The following is a 25,549-nucleotide window of genomic DNA, read 5'->3' as shown; positions in this document are numbered from 1 at the left end:
CGGTACGTTGTCCTTGTAACGGGGATTCTGCAGCGTGGCCACCCAGTAATCAGCACAAGTTAGAATGTGGGCAACTCAGCGGTCGTTGCGGAGACACTGCAGCATGTAATCGCTCATGTGTGCTAGGCTGTCCAGAGGCAACGAAAAGCTGTCCTCTGTGGGAGGTGTATCGTCTGTGTCCTCTTGTATCCCCCCAGCCACGCACCAGTGATGGCCATGAGCTGGTCTTGGTGCCACCCTGCTGTGAACATAGTTCCTCCTGCTCATCCTCCACCTCGTCATCCTCCAGAACTGTGCCCTGGCTGGACAATTGTGTACCTTGGGTTTCTGGATGCAGGACCCCACCCTCGGAAACCCTACGAAATGATCCCTCTTCCTCCTCCTGTGCCACATCCTCTTCCATCATCACCAGCAGCGTTTTTTTCCAAGGAGGCATAGAAGTGGGATAGTAACGCTGAGAACAGCGTTATCGGCACTGGCCATGTTGGTGGAGTACTCTAAACAGTGCAACAAGGAACACAGGTCTCCCATAGGGGCCCAGTCATTGGTGGTGAAGTGGTGCTGTTCCGCAGAGCGACTCACCCGTGCGTGCTGCAGCTGAAACTCCACCATCGCCTGCTGCTGCTCGCACAGTCTGGCCAGCATGTGCAAGGTGGAGTTCCACCTTGTGGGCACGTCGCATATCAGTGGGTGAGCAGGAAGGCCGAAGTTGCGCTGACAGGCGAGCAGCAGCCGGGTGAGAACGCCGAAAGCGCACGCAGACGGCCCGCACTTTATGCAGCAGTTCTGACATATCGGGGTAATTTTTAAGCAACCTCTGCACCACCAAATTCAGCACATGCGCCAGGCAAGGGATGTGCGTCAAACCGGCTAGTCCCAGAGCTGCTACGAGATTTATTGCACACCACCAGGCCGGGCTTGACGCTCACTGGCACCAACCACTCATCGGTCTGTTGTTCAAGGCCCGTCCACAGCTCCTGCGCGGTGTGGGGTTTGTCCGCCAAACGGATACGTTTTAAAACTGCCTGCTGTCGTTTACCCCTGGCTGTGCTGAAGTTGGTGGTGAAGGTGTTGCGCTGACCGGATGAGGAAGCTGAGTAGGAGGAGGAAGCAACAGGAGGCAAACTGAAGCGCCCTGCAATCCTCGGTGATGGAAGGACATGCGGCAAACTGCTATCCGCCTCAGGCCCAGCCACCACTGCATTTACCCAGTGTGCTGTTATGGAGATATAACGTCCCTGACCGTGCTCACTGGTCCACGTATCCGTAGTTAGGTGGACCTTGCCACAGATGGCGTTGCGTATTGCACACCTGATTTTGTCCCCCACTTGGTTGTGCAGGAAAGTAATGTCACACCTGGAAAAGTAGTGGTGGCTGGGCACGACTTACTGTGGGACAGCCACCGCCATAAGGCTTTTAAAACTCTGTCTCCACTAGACGGAATGACAGCATTTCGAAGGACAGTAATTTTAAAATGCTGCCATTCTGGGCCAGGAATCGCGGGTGAGTAGGGGGGTGTTTGGGAGATGGACAGCTGAACGCTTCCGTGGGACATTGTGGAGATGCTTGGTGACCCAGGTGGTGGTGTTGCTGGCAGATCCTCTGTTTGCGGGGTGGCAGGTGGCACTCTCACTCCTGAGGTGGATGAAGAGCCCAAGACTGCAGCAGAAGAAGAAGCAGGAGGGGCCAGAGACCTTTCTTGGGTTTTGAGGTGTCTACCCTTGCAGCTCGTGCTTGGCACTTAAATGCCTGGTCATGCAGGTTGTGCTCAGGTTGAGAACATTTATGCCTCACTTCAGGCTCTGATTGCACAGCATGCAAACCATTCGTATCTCGTCGTCAGCACATTGTCTGAAGAACTGCCACACTAGGGAACTCCTTGGAGGTGGCTTTGGTGTGCTCAGTCCCTTGCTGCGGTGGGCAGTAGCAGGCGTACTGTCTAGGGAACGGTCGCTCCGATTTTGCACCCTGCTCCCTCTTCTGCTGTGCTGGTGGCTCTGTGCGACCACCGCCTCTTCCTCCGAACTACACAGGTCACTTGCATGACCTTGATTCCATGTGGGGTTGAGGACCTCATCATCGTCCTCCACATAATCTTCCACCCAGTCTTCACCCCTGCCCTCCTTGTCGGTCTGCACACTTTCGAAAGCCACAGCAGTTGGCACCTGTGTTTCGTCATCATCCGAGACGTGCTGTGGTGGTCCTCCCATGTACTCCTCTTGAAACATAAGTGGTTGGGCATCAGTGCACTCAATCTCTTCCACTTCTGGGGCAGGGTTAGGTGGATGGCCCTGGGAAACCCTGCTAGCAGAGTCATCAGAAAGCAGAAGAGACTGCTGCATGACTTGGGGCTCAGACTGCTTGGCTGATTTGCAAGGGGGTGAGTTGAAAGACGGACATCGGCTGCAGGTGCCAACTCTGATCTTTCAGCAGGAGACTGGGTGGGAGACAATGTAAAGGAACTGGAGGCACTGTCAGCAACCCAATTTACTATCTCCTGTACTTGTTCTGGCCTCACTATTCGTAGAGCCACATTAGGCCCGACCAAATACCGCTGAAGGTTCTGTCGCCTACTCGCACCTGAGGAAGGTGTTTCACTTGTGCGTGTAGCTGGCACAGATCGACCACGTCCTCTCCCTGCAACAGGAGCTCCACCAGCAGCACCATGACCGGCGTCACATCCCTTATTTGACGCTCTCCTCATATTTTTCAAATTTAAGATCTTGCCCAAAGGTGTGGTTTAAAAAAAAAAAATTATAACAGAATAGAACAACAGTATCTAACGCGTGTATCTCACAATGACAGTTTTTTGAATAATGGAATGTGACAGTAGTATATAACGCTTGCATTTCATACGTACAGATGAAGCAAGGGCTGTAAAATTGAGTATTTTACCCAAAAAGGGTGTTTTTTTAAAACCCAGAAAATTATTGCTGTATTTCTAGCTTAAATTGCACACTTGCAAAGGCAGCAGATGTAGGATATTGCAAAAATTGGTGTTTTTGTAAACCCAGATTATTATTGCAGTATTTCAAGCTTGGATTTGAATGTCACAAAAGCACATATGCTGTGCTGGTGCACTGAGCTTGCATAAAATGGCCGCCGCCACCACGGTGGATTTGATTTAAATCACTAGTCAGTAAGGCTTGATTTAAATTATAGTTTTTTACATAAAGATTCATATTTGGACAATTTTTCTGTTGTACTTAGGCAGGAGAAAAAGAATCATTACCTTAATAATAACAATTTAAATAGGATTTATTCAACTGAAACAATAACATTACAGCATGTTATTTGCTTAAACATCCATGTTTGTTGCAGTGTTTGCATTTTGCACGCATGTCTACCTTACCGATAGGTAAAGGAACTTCATTCAAATATTGCCAAACTGAGTCTCTTTTACGGCCTGCTGCCATTATAGTTTTTTTCCTCCAAGGAAAGAATGTGATAAACCTCAGGTCATACACACAAAAAGACCCAAAGACTTGTCTGTCTGTGACTGTGCAGTACTGTGCTCAGAAAGTTTCACTTTCATTTTGTAGTACTCCTTGTCTGCTTGCCTTTTCCTCCTTACACTTAGTTTCACTTTCTTCTTGTGCAGATCTATTCCACTCCAAACAATCAGAAAAATATAGTTTGTATTCTATTCACTGAACTTTAAACTTGGCACTGAAGGGGTTGATTCTGTATTTATAGGTTTGTAGAAGTTAGGATTAAGATCTTTTTCTCAACTCTTTTCATGTTATAAATTCAGTTTTGAGAACTCCAAAATTAAACCAAGCATCTGTGATAATATCTTGTAGGCAGAGAAACTACCCAGTAATCTTACAAAAACCTCTGGAAGAGCATGACATTGTGAATGGATTGGATTAATGGAATGTAACAAAAAATTAAACATATACAGCCCTATTCTACATAATTAAAAAAGTAATCTTTATTTCATAATTCAATAACCTTTGGATGGTAATATATTTTCCTCAAAAAGCATTTTATATAAAAAAAATTGGATTTAAATTTAAAAAAAATTGGATTTAAATAAAAAAAATCTGATTTTTTTCATTATTATTATTATTATTATTTATTTATTTATATATATATATATATATATATATATATATATATATATATATAATAAAGAAAGCAATGTGGGCAGCACCACTATCCGTATTGTGTAATGGGAGTGCCAGCGGCTGAGTCGGCGATCCACCTCCAAATAATAGAATAAAGAAATTCCGCAGCACATCCACGTAGTAGAGAAATAAAAAGACTGCCCCTTTTTGGGAATACAGTCCCAAAACACTTTACTGATGTGGGTCACAAGGAGAGGGACCTCAAATGTATGTTGGTGGATCATATCCCCACTCCACGGAGAGGTGGAGATAGACATGCTCTACTCAAGAGATGTGAGATGCGATGGATTGCCAAACTCAATACAGTAAAACCTCAGGGATTAAATGTGGACTATAGACCCTGGTTATTGTCTTAGATGTTTGTGCCTCGGATTCTGCTCTCCTGCTTCTATCAGGAATAATATGTGGTTGTGCCCCCTGTTCATTGAACAGGGTGATTTTATATCTTATATATTGTTTTTTTCATCCTTAGGACTAAGGGTGAACATCTTGCGTAGTTACAGTAGGGGGAAGGATGGAAGGTCTCTTCATTGGACCATCATGAGACTTACCATTATAACATTTTTATATAGGTTTCTTTTCTATTTCTGTCTTTACGATTAAATTTTGAGTATGAAGGCCTACAAGACATTGTGTTGATATCGCATAATACATGAATGTACTTTGTATGTAATGTAATCTAAAATTGAATACATAACATGATTGATCTATTAATGTCCCCTGTTGCATTGCCCGTGCGTTTTCTGATCCGCATGCATGCATGTGATAACAAGAGTGGGGCTGTGTGAGAATGGGGGCGTCTGATCGACACACTCGAGTGTCTAGATTCACAACATGATTGGCCTCCTCTTGAGCAATTGTCCTTGGTGAGATGGGTGGGATTTCTTATGGACATGGACAAGTGAGTCCCCGTAATCTAGAGGATGTTCCCGGGTCTGCTATGTTTAGGTTTCCAGGAATGGTAACCAACTGACAGGGGGAATTACTCAGTTTGTGACCTGATGATGACAACATTGGTCACTAACACTGAAGTCCTCGATAAGACTAGGGGACCTTTAAACAACTACTATACTGCACTCAATACTGAATGGGAGAAGTGGCGGTATTCCCGCCCCTCCCTATACTATTATGGTATTCCCACTTACATCTCCCTCTATGACGTTTGTTTCTCATATGTGGCCCTTCATGTGGATCGATGCATTGTGGAGTGGGGTCGATCCCCCCCTAATCGCGCTGCTCATTGGCTCTGTGATTCCCATGACTGTGTGCGAGATCTTTATTTCTGACATGGGCTAATGCAACGGAGGTATAAATTGTATATGTAAAAATTGTATGTTTCATAGATACATACTTGGATGTATATATTGATATAATTTGTATATTGATGGCTACATGCGATTACTGCTACACACTCACTGCTAATGTTATCAGTTACATACGAACTTGTACTATTAACATACACTGTGATCCCGATCTGACTCATTCCGGTCATGTGACATGTCCAAACACATGACTGCAGGCTGATCACATGCTGAAAGGTCCTTGGACATGCGCACTTTAAGGAATGACTAAGATATGCGATCACGTGATGGAGAGCCCCAGGAAGGTCCTTACGACATGCGCAATGGTATGCCTGAGACGCCGACATCCACGAGCATTGACCCCCGCTGCACGCCTCTGCAATTTTGTTCATCCTGTTTCGAAGGTACACCTGCACACTTTAATCATTTGGATGATACACACCTGAATTGATTTTTATTGTTATTAATGAATGTCTCTATATACTATATACTGAATGAATTGGGGACATTTTTTATGTCACATTATTGCACGTATTTTTTTTGATATGATATAATTGTGTTAACATATTTTTTTATATTGTTCATTTCATGGTTTATGTACACTAACTGTAATGATTGTAATTGGCACATCAATTGTTTAATTATGGGTCTGTGCTTAAATATGCACAGTGCACAACCTACCATGTCACTGCTTGAGGAAAATCCCATTGAGAGGATTGAAACGTCGCACGCTGGGTGAATAAAGTCTTTTTATTTCTCTACTACGTGGATGTGCTGCGGAATTTCTTTATTTTATATATATATATATATATATATATATATATATATATTATTTTTTTTTTTTTATCATTGATTTTTATCCACCCTGGCCGCCACCCACCTAACTAACAGACGGATAAAAGTTTGTTGTTTTTTGTGTCACTGGGCTCAGGGCAGGGTAAAAAGATTGCGCACTGCACCCACAAAACTATAAATAGCCTAACACCGAACCCGAACTTTTACTTAAATGTCCGGGGTCCAAAAATGCTAAAGTTCGGTACAAACCCAAATTTTACAGTTCAGGTTCGCTCAACCCTACTTATGGCCCTTACAAAAGCTCACTACCTATTATAGAACGGACATCTGAAAGTCCTTTCGGACAATATCACATCGGTGGCATACCTAAAACATCAGGGCGGTACAAGATCCAATCCTTTGACAGAAGTAGCAAGAAGAATATTTTCTTGGGCAGAAGGAAATGTTCTCTCCTTAACGTTGGTTCACCTGAAAGGGTTTCAGAAAATCTAGAAGCGGACTTCTTAAGTCTGCAAACTTTACATCCAGGAGAATGGACTCTAAATCGAAAACCTTCAGAAAATCGCGTCCAGATGGGAACTGCCAGAGATGGACCTGTTCGCCTCCAGAGAGAATGCTCAGGTCCGTCAGTTTTTTTTTCTCTAGACCCCAGAGACAGACCTTGGGCAGTAGACGCCCTGTCAATAAGATGGTTCTGGGACCTTGTTCACGCATTTCCACCTTTTCCACTGATTCCTTGCATAATACATCCAGTGGGAACCAGCAATAGTAATTTTAATAGCTCCTTACTGGCCGAAAAGAAGCGGGTTCTCGGCCCTGAAACAAATGGCATTGGAAGAACCATGGGGCCAATAAAACATCCAAACCCACAGATCTACAATCTAGCTGTCTGGATCCTGAGAGCGAGTCACTCAGAAGACAGGGTCTCTCAGATAGAGTAATCCTCAGCTTCAAAGGAAAAAAGTTACATCGGCATTTATCTTAAAATCTGGAAGAGGTTTTGCAGTTGGTTGGGAGAAGAACATCCGGACACCTCTTCTCCATCCATAAATAAAATTCTAGATTTCTTACAGAATGGGTTAGAACTAGGATTGAGGCCTAGCACCCTTAAGGTCTAGATATTGGATCTAAGCATGTTTTATTATACAAGGCTGGCTGAACACCGACGGGTAAAGAGATTTGTTAGGGCAGCCTTTAGACTAAGACCAACCTTGAATTCTAGGGGATCTTAACGTTGTATTAAATGGTCTGACTAAGCCCCCCTTCTTTCCCTTAGCAGAGATGTCTATCAAACACCTGTCCTTTAAAACGGCTTTTCTGATAGCCATAACATCTGCTAGACGTATAAGTGAAATTCAGGCACTTTCCTGTAGACAGGTGTAGAGAACCATACCTGAAGGTTTTTGAGGACTGAGTAACATTGAGGCTAAATCCAGGGTTCCTCCCCAAGGTGGTATCAGATTATCACCGTGACCAGGAAAATCGTTTTACCATCCTTTACAGTCCCACCAAAGGATGAGGCTGAAGGAAAATTGCATCTTCTTGATAGAAATACCATTACAATATCTAGAAGTTTCTAAGACCTTTAGGAAAGACTATAAACTTTCAGTTCAGTGGATGAAACATGAGGGAAAAAGCTTTCAAAAAGCCTCTATAGGTCTGTTCCTTGTCCTATAGGTATTAAAGCTCACTTTACTAGGGCAAATGCCTCTTCGTGGGCAGAAAAAGGAGGTGTCTCATTAAATCAGAAGTGGCTACTTGGTCATGTATTAACACCTTCGTTAAAAATTATCGCCTATATAAACTACCAAAAAAAAATAATATATAAATAATATTATATAGATACGTTATACTGAATTCTTATATCTAGTTGGGTATGAAGTAATACTCAAATGGGAACACACATATATTGCTCACCTACCTTGGTAATTTGGAAGAACATTGAGGGTGAGGAGGGGTGGGGGCAATTTAAACTCTCTCTGTATATTCCTGCTCCTACAGAGGTCAAGGGTCATCTCACTTGTGGCAGTCATGGTGGATTCAAGGAAACAGAATTACCAGTAAGTCTAATTACGGTTTTCATGCTCATACTATTTAGACCAGTTTAGTGAATTTGAACCTTAATAAATGTACTCCAGCATCTCAGAAAATTAGAATATTGTGAAAAAGTTCAATATTGTAGACTAATGGGGGGGCACATTTACTAAGCTCGTCTTTTGGAGTTATAAACAAAACAAAAAAAAACAAAAAAAAAACAGGCTTTTTGGCAAAGTCTGTCTTCAATTTGTGCCTCATTTTATTATTGCTTAATACATCTGGTTTGTCTTTTTAAATCTGACATCTAGTGGTTGTTTTCTTGTAAGACAGATTCATCAAAGCTGGTCTATGTAGTTTGAGCATGAAAATATGGTGCAAGTGACCAGAATTTTGGTACACATCTTCATGAAAGTAGGAGCACCTCACCACTCAAAACAGAGACAGAAAAATACTCCAGCCCTGGGGTGGTGTAGAAATTAGATTGTTGTTACGACAAAATAAGGCGCACCTGCATAAATAGGATGGAAATCGGGCTTAAAAGTTAGAAGACTTGTGAATTTGGGCTACACGGCAACAAAAAGGGAACAACTAAACTTGTGTAGCCCAAGCCTTAAAGGAGTTTTCCGGTTACCATAAATATAACTTATGTTTTAGACTAATTCATCATCAGCAATATACCATAATGTAAATTTCACAAATTTACCGTTCAGTAGTTATAAAAGTATATATATATATATTTTTTTTCCTCTGCTACCCACTGTGTATCCTTATCAATTACCATGGCATCGACCTGTACTTCTGAGCATTTTTGTTAGGTTGAGCATGCTCAATGTGTTGCTATCAATTCTCTAGCTAAATGTCTTGTGAAACAAAGGGAGTGCTGGCGATTATGGAGTAGGGGGGCATGACTGGACTGTATTTTAGGCAGCCAATGAATAAACATAAACACTCACAGAAGGAAAGCTAGGGATTGAGGGGATTGTAGTCAGGCGCCATGATACTCTGTGTGTTGCAGGCTCACATAGGAGCTAGACAATTTTTTTTAAATCGGATAGTTTTTATTGCTTTTTCAAAAAAAATTGTTATACAAAAACAACAATAGTAACTCACCCCTCAACCCAAAGCACAATCACTTAGAAGATGCACATTATAGTCCATATCTGTGGTTGACAAGTCCATCCGAGAGTATCATAATACAGTCTCCTAAAACATATCATGGGACATCTGAGAGCTCCCACAATTTAAAATTACTCCAACCAGCATACCAATGCAAACATACCTCACACACACCCTATCCGTACAACACCCTACTCACATACGCACACCTCGCCCATTTCTGACCCGCCAGTTCCCTTTCCACAAACATATATTAGGACAGATTATAGTGAGAAATCCACGAGGACCAGATTGCCTCAAATTTTGTTGTCGAGTTCCTCCTTAAATACACATATTTCTCCAGCCTGACCTGTGTATGCACTCTATCTATTACTTCCTGAACCACAGGAGCTAACTCCTCGATCCAATGAGCCGCTATGCATTTCCTTGCTTGATATAGTATTCTCATTACCGCTACCTTCTTTTTCATCATGTTTCTAGGCACCTTCACAAAGCCCAGTAAACACGTCAGTGAGCTAGCCTCCAATCTAACGCGAAACACCTCATTTATAAGTTCCACTATTCCATCCCAGTACCTCCTCAAGCGCGGGCAATTCCACATGAGGTGAATCAAGTCTGCACTCGCAAAATTACAGCGTGGGCATACATCATCCACCCTATACCCCATTTTAACAATAATACAGGTGTTCTATAAACCCTATGCAGGAGATATATCTGAGATAGTCTATAAGACTCACTTAATGACAACGTTGGTACGTCATTGAGGATTTCTCTCCATTGCTCTTCCGTTAATTCCTCAACATCTCCCTTCCATTTTTCATACAATTTCAGCGGGTTGGACTTATCAACTTCCTCCCTGAGTGTGTTGTAATAGAAGGATATCACTCCGCTAGTGGTCCCTGCCCTCACTGTATAATTCCGCTCTCTCTCTCCTATTGGACCTCTCTCCTTGCGGGCCTCCCAGTGCGGGTTCAAACGGGCAATGCCGCGGCCGTGGCCCATATCGACCATCAGGGCGGGACCCGCAGCCGGATGGTGATGCAGGAGGTGAAGAGAATTCTGACGTGGGCGGAGACGCACGTTCCGGTGTTGTCAGCAGTTTACATTCCAGGAGTGGACAACTGGACAGCGGACTTTCTAAGCCACAACAAGGTGGATCCAAACGAGTGGTCTCTGCATCCAGAAGTGTTCGAAGAAATCTGCAACAGATGGGACCGTCCGGATGTGGACTTAATGGCGTCCGGGTTCAACAACAAGATCCCAGTGGTCCTGGCTCGCGCCCGAGATCCGAAGGCGTACGGATGGATGCGCAGGTGTCTCCGTGGCAGGACTTCAGCCTCCTCTGTTTTCCTCTCCTACCAAAGGGTCTACGCCAGTTCGAGGCGGAAGGGAATCCGACCGTTCTCATCGCCCCAGAGTGGCCTCGCCGCGCGTGGTTTTTCGGACGTGGCTCGGTTGCTGGCGGACGCCCCATGGCCTCTTCCCGACAGACAGGACCTACTGTCTCAGGGCCCGTTCTTCCACCAGAATTTACGGTCTCTTCGTTTACCGGCGTGACTGTTGGAACCGCCATCCTGATGAAGATGGGGTTCTCGGATTCAGTGGTTAGGACCATGATCAGTCCGGGGAAGTCTTCTTCCGCCCGGATTTACTATCGTACCTGGATGGCCTTCCTCTCCTTTTGTGAGGGTTCGGGGTTCTCTCCCCTTCGTTTTTCCATCTTGATGGTACTGTCTTTTCTTCAGTCTGGGCTTGTGCAGGGACTGTCGCTTAGTTCCCTGTAAGGTCAGGTTTCGGCACGGGCCGTCAGAGGTCCCTTGCTCTTAAGGGTCCGGTGGTGACCTTTCTTCAGGGGGTGGCGCAATCGGTTCCCCGTATGTTCCCCCTTTGTCTCCTTGGGATCTCAATTTGGTTCTGCGCGCTCTGCATTCGGCCCCCTTCGAGCCTTTGAGGAGGGTCTCTCTGACTGTTCTCATCTGGAAGGTGGTCTTCCTTGTGACCATAGCTTCTGATACAGCTACATAGCGTAGTGATTAAAGTTCTGGGCTATTATGCAGTGGCTGTGAGTTCACATCCCATCACGAGCTTTTAAGTCAGACTGGTGTCGAAGCTGGCCGCTCTTTCCTGCCAGGAGCCTTTCTGGTTTTCCACCAGGATTAAGTTGTGCTCCGTCCAGTCCCCTTCTTTTTGCCCAGGGTGGTCTCTCCCTTCCACCTTGATGAGGATCTTGTCCTGCCTTCCTTTTGTCCTTCTCCGGCTAACCCTAAGGAACGCACTCTGCATTCCCTGGATGTTGTACGGGTCCTGAAGGTGTATCTCGCGGCTACTGCTTCCGTCCGCCGTTCATGGCGCTCTGGATCTGCTTGGCTATTTCCGCGGCTTGTCGCGCTTGTGGTGGAGTTCCCCCGGCTAGGATTGCTGCTCACTCCACTAAGGCGGTGGGGGCTTCCTGGGCAAGACGCAATCGTGCCTCTGCGTCTCAGCTGTGTCGGGCGGCCACCGGGTCGTCCTTGCATACCTTTGCCAATTTTTGTCAGTTGCATTCGCTGGCTTCGGCTGATGCGGCTTTGGCCGCAGGGTTTTGCAGGCTGTGGTTCCTGTTTGACCGTTGGGCGTTCCTCCTGGCGGTGCTGATATTTTTTCCCACCCCATGGACTGCTTTTGGACGTCCCATGGTCTGTGTCCCCCAATGGAAAAAAGTAAGAGAAAAGGAGATTTTTGTGAAACTCGCCTGTAAAATCTTTCTCGTCTTTTCCATTGAGGGACACAGCTCCCACCCATTATTCCTGTTGCAGGAGGGGTCTTTAGTTCAGTTTTTCTGTTTCTGGTTGGACCTTATGGCTTGGTCCGATGGTTTCCATGATTTTTTCTTGCTCCTTCTCCTACTGCTTGTGCAACGCCTGAGTTCCTCCTGGTGGAGTCGGGGGGTATAGCCCGAGGAGGAGGAGCTCTTTCATTTGCATAGTGTCCCTCCTACTAATACCTCTAAGCTATACCCATGGTCTGTGTCCCCCAATGGAAAAGACGAGAAAAAGATTTTACAGGTGAGTTTCACAAAAATCTCCTTTTTGTGTCACAAGTTAGCGGAACATGATTTTTTTTCATTTATTTTTTTCTTACAAAGTCTCTTATTCCACTAACTTGTGACAAAAAAAAAATTCTAGGAACTCGCCATGCCCCTCACGGAATACCCTGGGGTGTCTTCTTTCCAAAATGGGTTCACTTGTCGGGTAGTTATACTGCCTTGGCATTTTAAGGGCCCATATGCGTGAGAAGTAGTTTGCAATCAAAATCTGTAAAAAAAAAAAAATGGCCGATGAAATCCGAAAGGTGCTCTTTGGAATGTGTGCCCCTTTGCCCACCTAGGCTTCAAAAAAGTGTCACACATCAGGTATCGCCGTACTCGGGAGAAGTTGGGGAATGTGTTTTGGGGTGTCATTTTACATATACCCATGCTGGGTGTGAGAAATATCTTGGCAAAAGACAACTTTTCCCATTTTTTTTTTTTATACAAAGTTGGCATTTGACCAAGATATTTCTCTCACCCAGCATGGGTATATGTAAAATGACACCCCAATAACACATTCCCCAACTTCTCCCGAGTACGGCGATACCTGATGTGTGACACTTTTTTGCAGCCTTGGTGGGCAAAGGGGCACTTTGGGTCATTTGTGGGGCTTTTCTACTGTCTGGGCATTGTAGAACCTCAGGAAACATGACAGGTGCTCAGAAAGTCAGAGCTGCTTCAAAAAGCGGAAATTCACATTTTTGTACCATAGTTTGTAAACGCTATAACTTTTGCCCAAACCATTTTTTTTTACCCAAACATTTTTTTTTTATCAAAGACATAGAACAATAAATTTAGCGAAAAATTTATATATGGATGTTTTTTGTTTTTTTTTTCAAAGTTTTACAACTGAAAGTGAAAAATGTCATTTTTTGCAAAAAAATTACATTTCGATTAATACCAAAAAAGTAAAAATGTCAGCAGCAATGAAATACCACCAAATGAAAGCTCTATTAGTGAGAAGAAAAGGAGGTAAAATTCATTTGGGTGGTAAGTTGCATGACCGAGCAATAAACGGTGAAAGTAGTGTAGTGCAGAAGTGTAAAAAGTGGCCTGGTCATTAACCACCTCCGGACCGCCTAACGCAGATGTGCGGTCCGGAGGTGGCGGCCCTGCGCAGAGTCACGCATATATGCGTCATCTCGCGAGGGCCGGGATTTCCTGTGAACGCGCGCACACAGGCGCGCGCGCTCACAGGAACGGAAGGTAAGCGAGTGGATCTCCAGCCTGCCAGCGGCGATCGCTCGCTGGCAGGCTGGAGATCCGAATTTTTTAACCCCTAACAGGTATATTAGACGCTGTTTTCATAACAGCGTCTAATATACCTCCTACCTGGTCCTCTGGTGGTCCCTTTTGTTAGGATCGACCACCAGAGGACTCAGGTAGGTCAGTACAGTCGCACCAAACACCACACTACACTACACCCCCCCACCGTCACTTATTAACCCCTTATAAACCCCTGATCACCCATGATCACCCCATATAAACTCCCTGATCACCCCCCTGTCATTGATCACCGCCCTGTCATTGATCACCCCCCTGTCAGGCTCCGTTCAGACGTCCGTATGATTTTTACGGATCCACGGATACATGGATCGGATCCGCAAAACTCATACGGACGTCTAAATGGAGCCTTACAGGGGGGTGATCAATGACAGGCGGGTGATCACCCATATACACTCCCTGATCACCCCCTGTCATTGATCACCCCCCTGTCATTGATCACCCCCCTGTAAGGCTCCATTCAGACGTCCGCATGATTTTTACGGATCCATGGATACATGGATCGGATCCGCAAAACACATGCGGACGTCTGAATGGAGCCTTACAGGGGGTGATCAATGACAGGCGGGTGATCACCCATATACACTCCCTGATCACCCCCCTGTCATTGATCACCCCCCTGTAAGGCTCCATTCAGACGTCCGCATGTGTTTTGTGGATCCGATCCATGTATCCATGGATCCGTAAAAAATCATGCGGATGTCTGAATGGAGCCTTACAGGGGGGGTGATCAGTGACAGGGGGGTGATCACCCCCCTGTAAGGCTCCATTCAGACGTCCACATGTGTTTTGTGGATCCGATCCATGTATCCATGGATCCGTAAAAAATCATGCGGATGTCTGAATGGAGCCTTACAGGGGGGGTGATCACCCTGATCACCCCCTGTCATTGATAACCCCCCTGTAAGGCTCCATTCAGACGTCCGCATGTGTTTTGTGGATCCGATCCATGTATCCATGGATCCGTAAAAAATCATGCGGATGTCTGAATGGAGCCTTACAGGGGGGGTGATCAGTGACAGGGGGGTGATCACCCTGATCACCCCCTGTCATTGATAACCCCCCTGTAAGGCTCCATTCAGACGTCCGCATGTGTTTTGTGGATCCGATCAATGTATCCATGGATCCGTAAAAAATCATGCGGATGTCTGAATGGAGCCTTACAGGGGGGGTGATCAGTGACAGGGGGGTGATCACCCTGATCACCCCCTGTCATTGATAACCCCCCTGTAAGGCTCCATTCAGACGTCTGCATGTGTTTTGCGGATCCGATCCATGGATCCGTAAAAATTATACGGACGTCTGAATGGAGCCTTACCAGGGGGGTGATCAATGACAGGGGGGTGATCCGGGAGTCTATATGGGTGATCACCCCCCTGTCATTGATCACCCCCCTGTCATTGTTCACCCCCCTGTCATTGATCACCCCCCCCCCCCCCCCCTGTAAGGCTCCATTCAGACATTTTTTTTGGCACAAGTTAGCGGAAATTTGTTTTTGTTTTTTCTTACTAAGTCTCATATTCTACTAACTTGTGTCAAAAAATAAAATCTCACATGAACTCACCATACCCCTCACGGAATCCAAATGCGTAAACATTTTTAGACATTTATATTCCAGACTTCTTCTCATGCTTTAGGGCCCCTAAAAAGCCAGGGCAGTATAAATACCCCACATGTGACCCCATTTCGGAAAGAAGACACCCCAAGGTATTCGCTGAGGGGCATATTGAGTCCATGAAAGATTTAAATTTTTGTCCTAAGTTAGCGGAAAGTGAGACTTTGTGAGGGAAAAAAACAAAAAAACCAATTTCCGCTAACCCCTGATCACCCATGATCACCCCATATAAACTCCCTGATCACCCCCCTGTCATTGATCACCGCCCTGTCATTGATCACCCCCCTGTCAGGCTCCGTTCAGACGTCCGTATGATTTTTACGGATCCACGGATACATGGATCGGATCCGCAAAACTCATACGGACGTCTAAATGGAGCCTTACAGGGGGGTGATCAATGACAGGCGGGTGATCACCCATATACACTCCCTGATCACCCCCTGTCATTGATCACCCCCCTGTCATTGATCACCCCCCTGTAAGGCTCCATTCAGACGTCCGCATGATTTTTACGGATCCATGGATACATGGATCGGATCCGCAAAACACATGCGGACGTCTGAATGGAGCCTTACAGGGGGTGATCAATGACAGGCGGGTGATCACCCATATACACTCCCTGATCACCCCCCTGTCATTGATCACCCCCCTGTAAGGCTCCATTCAGACGTCCGCATGTGTTTTGTGGATCCGATCCATGTATCCATGGATCCGTAAAAAATCATGCGGATGTCTGAATGGAGCCTTACAGGGGGGGTGATCAGTGACAGGGGGGTGATCACCCCCCTGTAAGGCTCCATTCAGACGTCCACATGTGTTTTGTGGATCCGATCCATGTATCCATGGATCCGTAAAAAATCATGCGGATGTCTGAATGGAGCCTTACAGGGGGGGTGATCACCCTGATCACCCCCTGTCATTGATAACCCCCCTGTAAGGCTCCATTCAGACGTCCGCATGTGTTTTGTGGATCCGATCCATGTATCCATGGATCCGTAAAAAATCATGCGGATGTCTGAATGGAGCCTTACAGGGGGGGTGATCAGTGACAGGGGGGTGATCACCCTGATCACCCCCTGTCATTGATAACCCCCCTGTAAGGCTCCATTCAGACGTCCGCATGTGTTTTGTGGATCCGATCAATGTATCCATGGATCCGTAAAAAATCATGCGGATGTCTGAATGGAGCCTTACAGGGGGGGTGATCAGTGACAGGGGGGTGATCACCCTGATCACCCCCTGTCATTGATAACCCCCCTGTAAGGCTCCATTCAGACGTCTGCATGTGTTTTGCGGATCCGATCCATGGATCCGTAAAAATTATACGGACGTCTGAATGGAGCCTTACCAGGGGGGTGATCAATGACAGGGGGGTGATCCGGGAGTCTATATGGGTGATTACCCCCCTGTCATTGATCACCCCCCTGTCATTGTTCACCCCCCTGTCATTGATCACCCCCCCCCCCCCCCCTGTAAGGCTCCATTCAGACATTTTTTTTGGCACAAGTTAGCGGAAATTTGTTTTTGTTTTTTCTTACTAAGTCTCATATTCTACTAACTTGTGTCAAAAAATAAAATCTCACATGAACTCACCATACCCCTCACGGAATCCAAATGCGTAAACATTTTTAGACATTTATATTCCAGACTTCTTCTCATGCTTTAGGGCCCCTAAAAAGCCAGGGCAGTATAAATACCCCACATGTGACCCCATTTCGGAAAGAAGACACCCCAAGGTATTCGCTGAGGGGCATATTGAGTCCATGAAAGATTTAAATTTTTGTCCTAAGTTAGCGGAAAGTGAGACTTTGTGAGGGAAAAAAACAAAAAAACCAATTTCCGCTAACTTATGCAAAAAATAAAAAATTTCTAGGAACTCGCCAGGCCCCTCATTGAATACCTTGGGGTGTCTTCTTTCCAAAGTGGGGTCACATGTGGGGTATTTATACTGCCCTGGCTTTTTAGGGGCCCGAAAGTGTGAGAAGAAGTCTGGGATCCAAATGTCTAAAAATGCCCTCCTAAAAGGAATTTGGGCCCCTTTGCGCATCTAGGCTGCAAAAAAGTGTCACACATCTGGTATCGCCGTACTCGGGAGAAGTTGGGGAATGTGTTTTGGGGTGTCATTTTACATATACCCATGCTGGGTGAGAAAAATATCTTGGTCAAATGCCAACTTTGTATAAAAAAATGGGAAAAGTTGTCTTTTGCCAAGATATTTCTCTCACCCAGCATGGGTATATGTAAAATGACACCCCAAAACACATTCCCCAACTTCTCCTGAGTACGGCGATACCAGATGTGTCACACTTTTTTGCTGCCAAGGTGGGCAAAGGGGCACATATTCCAAAGTGCACCTTTCAGATTTTGCAGGCCATTTTTTACACATTTTGATTTGCAAGGTACTTCTCACACATTTGGGCCCCTAAATTGCCAGGGCAGTATAACTACGCCACAAGTGACCCCATTTTGGAAAGAAGACACCCCAAGGTATTCCGTGAGGGGCATGGCGAGTTCCTAGAATTTTTTATTTTTTGTCGCAAGTTAGTGGAATATGAGACTTTGTAAGGAAAAAAGAGAAGAAAAAGGGCTGGCCGGAGGAGGAGATCCCGGCTGGCCCTGTCAATCAACACGACGAGGGGGCGGATTTCTGCAGCAACTACCAACAAGTAGCCGCCCTACTTGCTGGTAGAGACCGAATTTACATATTATAATACTTCATTTTTTGCAGAAACTGCTGGATCAAAGTAAGTAACACAATTATATTGTCATATATCGCAATATAACTAATTTCACTAGCCCAAAAAAAAAAAAATCACTTTAGTGGGGTGACAGAAGCCCTTTAAGGGGGTTTCAGCTAGGGGGGTTGAAGTGGTTAAAAAACCGAAGCGGAATCCAGATTGGTGCATTATGTAAAAGGTATAGAAGTTTCGGCATTAATATCATTTTTACAAGGTTAACTCGACCAATCACAGATAAAGGTAATTTGCTCCAGGCCTTTACTTTCCTCCTAAATTCAGTGAGCAGTGGATTCAGATTCAAACTTTCATAATCCTCTAAATTTGCAGTTACCCATACCCCCAGATATTTTAGAGACGTCACCACCTGCAACCCTCCCGTATCTGGAGGAGGCCTATTACAACTACTTCCTAAGGGCAAAAGGGCAGATTTTGACAAGTTAATTTCCAACCCAGACAGATTTCCAAAGTGGTTTATGATCGCCATTGCAGCAGGTAGAGAATGACCCCAGTCTTCCAAGAATAAAAGCAAGTCATCAAAGCCACTTTTTCTATTCTAGGTCCATATTTAAGACCTTTAACTGCATCCACCATTCTCAGAGCTTCCGCCAAGGGCTCCACCACCACCGTGAAAAGAAGCGGTGACAGTGGACACCCCTGTCTACTACCCCTAAACAGCGAGAAGGGGTCCGATAAATCTCCGTTAACCCTCACCACCGCCCTAGGACATGCATATAGCAATTGAACCAACCATAAATAACGCCATTCCATGCTATCAAACGCTTTGGCCGCATCAAGAGATGCGACCGCCGCGGTCGAGGCGTGAACCTGGGTCGCTTGTATGTTCAGAAAGAGGCGCCTAACATTCACTGCAGTCGACATATTGGGCATAAACCCTGCTTGATCCTGACATATTAAGGTGGTAATTACTGAGTTCAAACGATTTGCTAGTACTTTCGCTAAAAGTTTAACATCAACTGGAAGCAAAGAAATGGGCCGATATGATTCAGGTTCAAGTACATATTTACCTGGTTTAAGTAGGAGCACAATGACTGCATCGTTCATGGAGTCAGGGAGCTTACCGCGCTGCTTGGCGTCATTACATACCTCTACCAATTGGGGAAGAAGAATACTGGAATAACGTTTATATATTTCAGCAGGTAAACCATCTTTACCTGGGGCTTTATTATTGGACATCGTGCCTAATGCCACCTCAAGCTCTTGTACAGTAATTGGACTATCCAACAACACCCTGTGTTCACTTTATAAGGTGCATAGTTTTAACGGCTGTAAAAAGCGAACAATTTCCTCATCCATAACTGTCAACTTAGAACGGTATAGTGTGGAATAGAACAAATGCATGACCTGGAGCAAATGTGACGCTCAGTTTGAACCACACCACTCAAATCTCTTAAGGCTGCAATGTATGTAGATTGTGACTGGGCTCTAGATAATAATGCCAAAAGTCTACCGGCCCTCTCCCCATCCTCATAGAAGGTTTGCTTTTGAAAAAAACTTTTGTTTTTTGCTTGAGACAGCAACCGCTCTTTTAGCCTTTGCTGAGATTCCTTCCATTTATCTTTAGCACCATCTAGTGGATGCAAAATATATTCCGCTTCTGCCGCCTCCACCTCCATAATCAGCTTTTTCGTGTGTGCCCTAGTTTCATTTTTTTTCCTATTAATTTCCGCTATAAGCATTCCCCTCAAACGCTTTCATAGTCTCCCACACCATTGATTTGGTTGCGGACGGTAAATTAATTTGAAAAAATTCCCTGAGTTTTTCACCAATCCCGCCAGTATCCGGTAGGAGAGGTACCCAATGTGGATCAAACTTATAACCCCCACACCTTTGATTTTTTTTGTTGTACGGAGAGTGCCAGCACCGGAGAGTGATCAGAGATCCTACGTGGCAAATACTGTACGTCCCTTACATATTGCCCTATATGAGCATTACCAAGAATGAGATCAATTCTGGATAGAGAATTATATGTGCTAGAGCAGCAAGAGAACCGACTCACTGCCGGATTTTTCAACCTCCAAAAGCCTAGCATCATAGCTTCTCGCATCAGAACTCCAAAAGATGTCATTCCAGTCACATGAGAAGTATGACCCGCCCCCATTCTATCCATATTGTGATCAAGGACATTATTGAAGTCTCCCATTAAAAGAACAGGAACCTCGGGTACGTCTGCTATAAACAGTAGTATATCTCTAAGTACTACCGGCGAGTATGGTGGCAGGATATCCACTCCCAATGTATACAGACATATCTCCCTTCTTTATCTACCTTTTGGGAGATACATGTAAACGCAATTGACCTGTGTATCAGAAGACTCACCCCTTTGGCAAAAGACGAAAAAGTGGAATGATAACAGTGTCCTGCCCAACCAGGGGTAAGCACTTTAGTCTGGTCTGAGGTAAAAGGTGAGTCTCCTGCACACAGCAAATCAATGGTTGATGTTGATTCAGGCAATCCATAACTGCTCGTCTTTTAACCACATCCCTAATCCCCCTTATATTCCAGCTAAGCACATTAACCCTTCCCGCCATGTTTAAACAACCAGATAAGGTTAAACCCTGCACCCCAACTAATTGCGTCAGGAGAGCAAATATAATAGCAAGTCATATCATACACAGACATTAGACTAATACCTGCATCCTCATATTCAGTGCGTGCAATAAGATTGAACATAACATTACCCACAACCCCTCCCTCCCCGACATTCCCTCCTGAACATTCAATTCACTTCTCCAAACAGCGACCAACCCAATAACGGGTCCCACTATAACACCTAGATAAGGCCCGTGGGAATCCGCACACAACCCGCTATCAGAATCAGTCAAGTTCTCACCACTAGTTAACTAGCCCGGGAGAAGGGCCGAGCCTCCTCCTCCATGACTCCTCGGACAGCTATATGAGAATTGCTGAAATAATTATTATACCTTTTAGACTGTACATTCCACCATCAGTACAATATACTTCCCCCATTCACATAGCGTTACCAGACATAACAGTACACCCCAGCACTCACACCCATTCAACAACAGACCATACCAAACAGGAGACTATGACCTGAACCTATAAACTGAATGTCATTTCTCCTTTCATGAATCAGTCATGCTCCGCTGCAAGCTGTCTTTCATGCCGGTCCAGCCATCTTGCTGCTTCCTTCGGATCTTCAAAGACATGCGTGGTCCCCAGTGCAGCCACACGCAGCTTGGCCGGATACATCATGGAGTATGACACGCCGTGCACCCTCAATCACCTTTTAACATCCGCAAATCTGGCCCGTCGCTTCTGAACTTCCTGCGAATAATCCGGAAAAAGCGCTACCTTATGACCATCTATAGACAAATCCGGCTTATCTCGCGCTTATCGTAAAATAATATCCCGGTCTCTGAAATGAAGGATCTTGATCAGGACTGTTGTAGGTGGGGCACCTGGCGGTAAAGGCCGCATAGGGACCCTGTGGGCCCTTTCCACTGCAAACAGGGGGGTCAATACATCTGCGCCAAAGTTCTCCCGTAACCAGGATTAAAAAAATTCTGACTGATTTCCACCTTCCACTTTCTCTGGCACCCCCACCACCCGAACATTGTTTCTGTGGGAACGGTTTTCAAGATCGTCCTGCTTTGCAGCAATAGTATCCCTCCAATGCAGTCGTGCAGTCTGCCAGCTTCCTCATATCATGTCTTGCTATAGAGATATCTTCCTTAATGGCCCCCACTTGCATGGTGAGTGTATTCAGCGACTTGCCACATCTAGCAATGGCCTGCATGACGTCTTTAAGGGTCGGCTCCTCAGAGTCAGAATCATGAGTCCCAGAGGGTAAGCATTCACTTGCAGTGGCTAACGCGCCGAATCTATTTGATCGGGCCGTCAGAGTATTATCCGAATCAGGCCCTTCAGCGTCAGAGTCCATATCAGACTGTTCCTCATTTGCCACTACTTTTTTAGGCGTACCTTTCCCTGAGGCCGCATTCGAGAGTCTGGCATATTTCTCCAGCTTAGCCGCGGCTTCTTTCTGAAGTGCCGTGACGTGGCCTGACCGCCCTGGAGTGGCGTCGGCGCCATCTTGGCTGTCATTCTCCGGCGCTCTCTGTTCCTTTCTGCGGGTCATATCGGCCTGTTGCAGTCCTCCCCGCAGTTCAGGTGGGTGCTCTAGCGTTCGTCCACTAAGGTACCGACAGGAGAAACAGTAAGTCAGGAGCCTTCTCAGGATAAATTAGCCGAGGTGTCGGAGGAGCTCTGCACCACGCGTCCGCTCACATCCTCCGCTAGGCCATGCCCCGAGCTAGACAAATTTAATTGCAAAGTAAATAGAACTCAGGTTATACAGTCCTGATCAAAAGTTTAAAACCACTTGAAAAATTGCAAAAAATCACATTTTACATTGTTGGATCTTAACAAGGTTCCAAGTAGAGCTTCAACGTGCAACAAGAAGAAATGAGAGTGAGACAAAACATTTTATGAGCATTCAATTAATTGAAAATAACGATTAAACTGAAACAGGCTGTTTTTCAGCTGATCCAAATTTAAGGGCTTTAATGATGCTGACTGCAGCCCCATCACCATCAAACGGAATCTGAGACTGAAGGGCTTCAAAAACAAAAAACGTCTTCAAAGACCTTGTCTTCTTGAACGCCACAGATCTGCTCGTTTGGACTTTGCAAGAGAGCACCAAACATGGGACATTCAAAGGTGGAAGAAATTTTTATTCTCTGATGAGAAAAAATTTAACCTTGATGGTCCTGATGGTTTCCAACATTACTGGCATGACAAGCAGATCCCACCTGAGATGTTTTCTACGCGCCACAGTGGAGGGGGCGCCATAATGGTCTGGGGTGCTTTTTCCTTCAGTGTAACAATGGAGCTTCAGGAAGTGCAGGGGTGTCAAACGGCCGCTGGCTATGTCCAGATGTTGCAAAAAGCATTCCTTATGACTGAGGTCCCTCGTCTGTGTGGTAACGACTGGGTTTTTCAACAAGACGACGTTACAGTACACAATGCCCGCAGAACAAGGGACTTCTTCCAGGAGAATAACATCACTCTTTTGGCCCATCCTGCATGTTCCCCTGATCTAAATCCAATTAAGAACCTTTTGGGATGGATGGCAAGGGAAGTTTACAAAAATGGACAACAGTTCCAGACAGTAGATGGCCTTCATGCGGCCGTCTTCACCACTTGGAGAAATGTTCCCACTCACCGCAAGGAAATGCTTGCATCAAGCATGCTGAAATGAATTTTTTAAGTGATAAACAATAATGGTGGAGCTACTCATTACTGAGTTCATGTTTTGGAAGTTGTATTTCTGTTTTGGGGGGGGGTTTAGTTTTTTTTTTTTTTTTTTTTTGTTTTTTTTTGGGGGGAGGTGTGGTCCTAAACTTTTGATCAGCTGAAAAACAGCCTGTTTCAGTTTATTCATTGTTTTCATTAAATTGAATGCTCAAAAAATGTTTTGTCTCACTCCCATTTCTTCTTGTTGAATGTTGAAGCTCTACTTGGAACCTTGTTAAGATCCAGCCATGCTAAATATGATTTTTTTTGCCATTTTTCAAGTGGTCTTAAACTTTTGATCAGGACTGTATGTATAGGTATGGTTTCTGGTTGGGTCACAGCTTACAGCCTTAGTGCAGTTTTTCAAAAATTAAGTTACTTTACCAGAATACCCTTTTAAAACTCAAAATAGGTGAAACAGGCGCAAAACTGTTGGTAAATGTGACTTAAAAAATAAGACCATCTTAAACAGGCTTTTTATTCATGAAAATAGGCGCAGACACTGTAGTAAATGTGCCCCACTGAGTCGCACTCGAATCAGCTAATCAACACAAGACACCTGGAAAGGTGTCCTAAGCCTTTAAATTGTACCTTAGTCTGGTTCACGGGAGATTCACAAGGAGTGGACTGCAGCTGGAGTCAATGCTTCAAGAGCCACCACACACAGACATATCGAGGAAATGGGCTGCAATTGTCATATTCTTTGTGTATAGCTGCTCATGGAAAAAAAGGACTGGACTGTTGCTCAGTCGTCCAAAGTCCTGTTCAGATGGAAATCAAGGTCCCACAGTCTGGAGGGAGAGTGGAAAGGCACACAATCCAAGTTGCTTAAGGTCCAGTGTGAAGTTACCACAGTCAGTGATGGTTTGGGGAGCCCTGTCATCTGCTGGGGTTGTTCTACTGTGTTAGACAGCTTCACGGACTTTGGACTTGATATATCAGGAAATTTTTAAGGGATTCTGTCAGGTAGTTTGAGCATATAGAGCTGTGGACATGCACTGCTAGGTCGCCACTAGCATGTCCACAATATACTTTTCTCATAGCTGTGAATACCTTTTATAGAAAAAACTAACAAAACAAAACGATTTTTTACATATGTAAATTAGCCCAATGGGCTGTTGCCAACAGTTCAGGAGCCAAGCCACGCCCACTCTGAAGGAGCCCAGCACCGCCCACATCCTCTGAATCTCCTCCTTGCTCCCCCGACGTCAGAGTTGAAGCGCTGTTATCTTGCGTATGCCCGCATGCGAGTGCCAGCATGGTGTTCCTTCCCTGTGCACCATGCCGAAACTTACAGATTCAGAGGATGCGGGCTGTGCTGGGCTCTTTAACAGTGTGCCTTCTAAAACAGCTGATCGGCGGGGGTCCCCGATGTTGGACCCATACCGATCAGATACTGATGAGGTACTGCAACTTTTTATGCCAAAAACTGGCGTAGACATCTTAATAAATGAACCCCTTTTCTGTGTACTGACAATATTATTAAACTATATTTTCTTATAGGCTTATAGCAATAATTTATGTTTAGTCTTTCTTTACTTTAGATTTTATTTGTCTGGAATATGATTTTAAAATATCACTTTATTGCAGTAATAAAGATTGTAAAATAACCTTTTATAAAACAATTTTTTTTTTTTTTATGTCTACGTAGGATTCTATCATGGTTAAAAAGTGTGGTGAATGGGTATGCCCTCAATCACGTCTACTTGGGAAAATGAATGATAAGAAGATCCTAGAACTCACAAACAAGATCATCCAACTGTTAACTGGAGAGGTATGCACTGCTGGGAATACTGGGATACTGTTATATCGTCATTTCATGAGAGGGTTTTGGATGATGATTGTGTCATTGTCAGGTTCCTATAAGACATGAGGACATTGTGGTCTGTTTCTCCATGGAGGAGTGGGAGTATGTGGAAGGACACAAGGATCTCTACAAGAATGTAATGAAGAATGACCAATCCTGTAGAACTCTGAGTAAGTTTTCAATTAATTTGTGAAGTAAATAAATTGGATTACTTTTGGAGATATCTTCCAAAAAGTCACTGACTAGGTTACCGTTTAGTTTTTTACTGTAAAATGGATTTACAGTTATATCTTCTATGTATAAAACTTTTTTAATTCAGAGTTGTGGAATATTTGGAAGTGCAGGAATGAAGTAGTTTGACATGTACATATCGCTTGTAACA

General features: G+C 44.9%; 1 protein-coding gene across 4 annotated transcripts in view; it reads left to right on the top strand.

The window, feature by feature from the left end:
• LOC122940981 (oocyte zinc finger protein XlCOF7.1-like) overlaps positions 1-25,549 on the top strand; it is a 50,669-nt gene that overhangs the window by 22,848 nt on the left and 2,272 nt on the right. For 3 of the 4 annotated variants that reach the window (XM_044297949.1, XM_044297950.1, XM_044297948.1), the window contains 2 exons: positions 25,012-25,134; positions 25,217-25,337. In XM_044297949.1, coding sequence (XP_044153884.1) covers positions 25,012-25,134; positions 25,217-25,337 — 244 coding nt within the window. Of the gene's footprint in view, positions 1-20,209; positions 20,265-25,011; positions 25,135-25,216; positions 25,338-25,549 lie in introns of those variants that run through there. The other variant, XM_044297951.1, reaches the window with a different exon arrangement.

This window comes from Bufo gargarizans, chromosome 6 (assembly GCF_014858855.1).
Source record: "Bufo gargarizans isolate SCDJY-AF-19 chromosome 6, ASM1485885v1, whole genome shotgun sequence".
NCBI classification, from domain to species: Eukaryota; Metazoa; Chordata; class Amphibia; order Anura; family Bufonidae; genus Bufo; species Bufo gargarizans.
The sequence above is the reverse complement of the archived record's forward strand: the minus strand, read 5'-3'. Positions and strand labels throughout refer to the sequence as shown.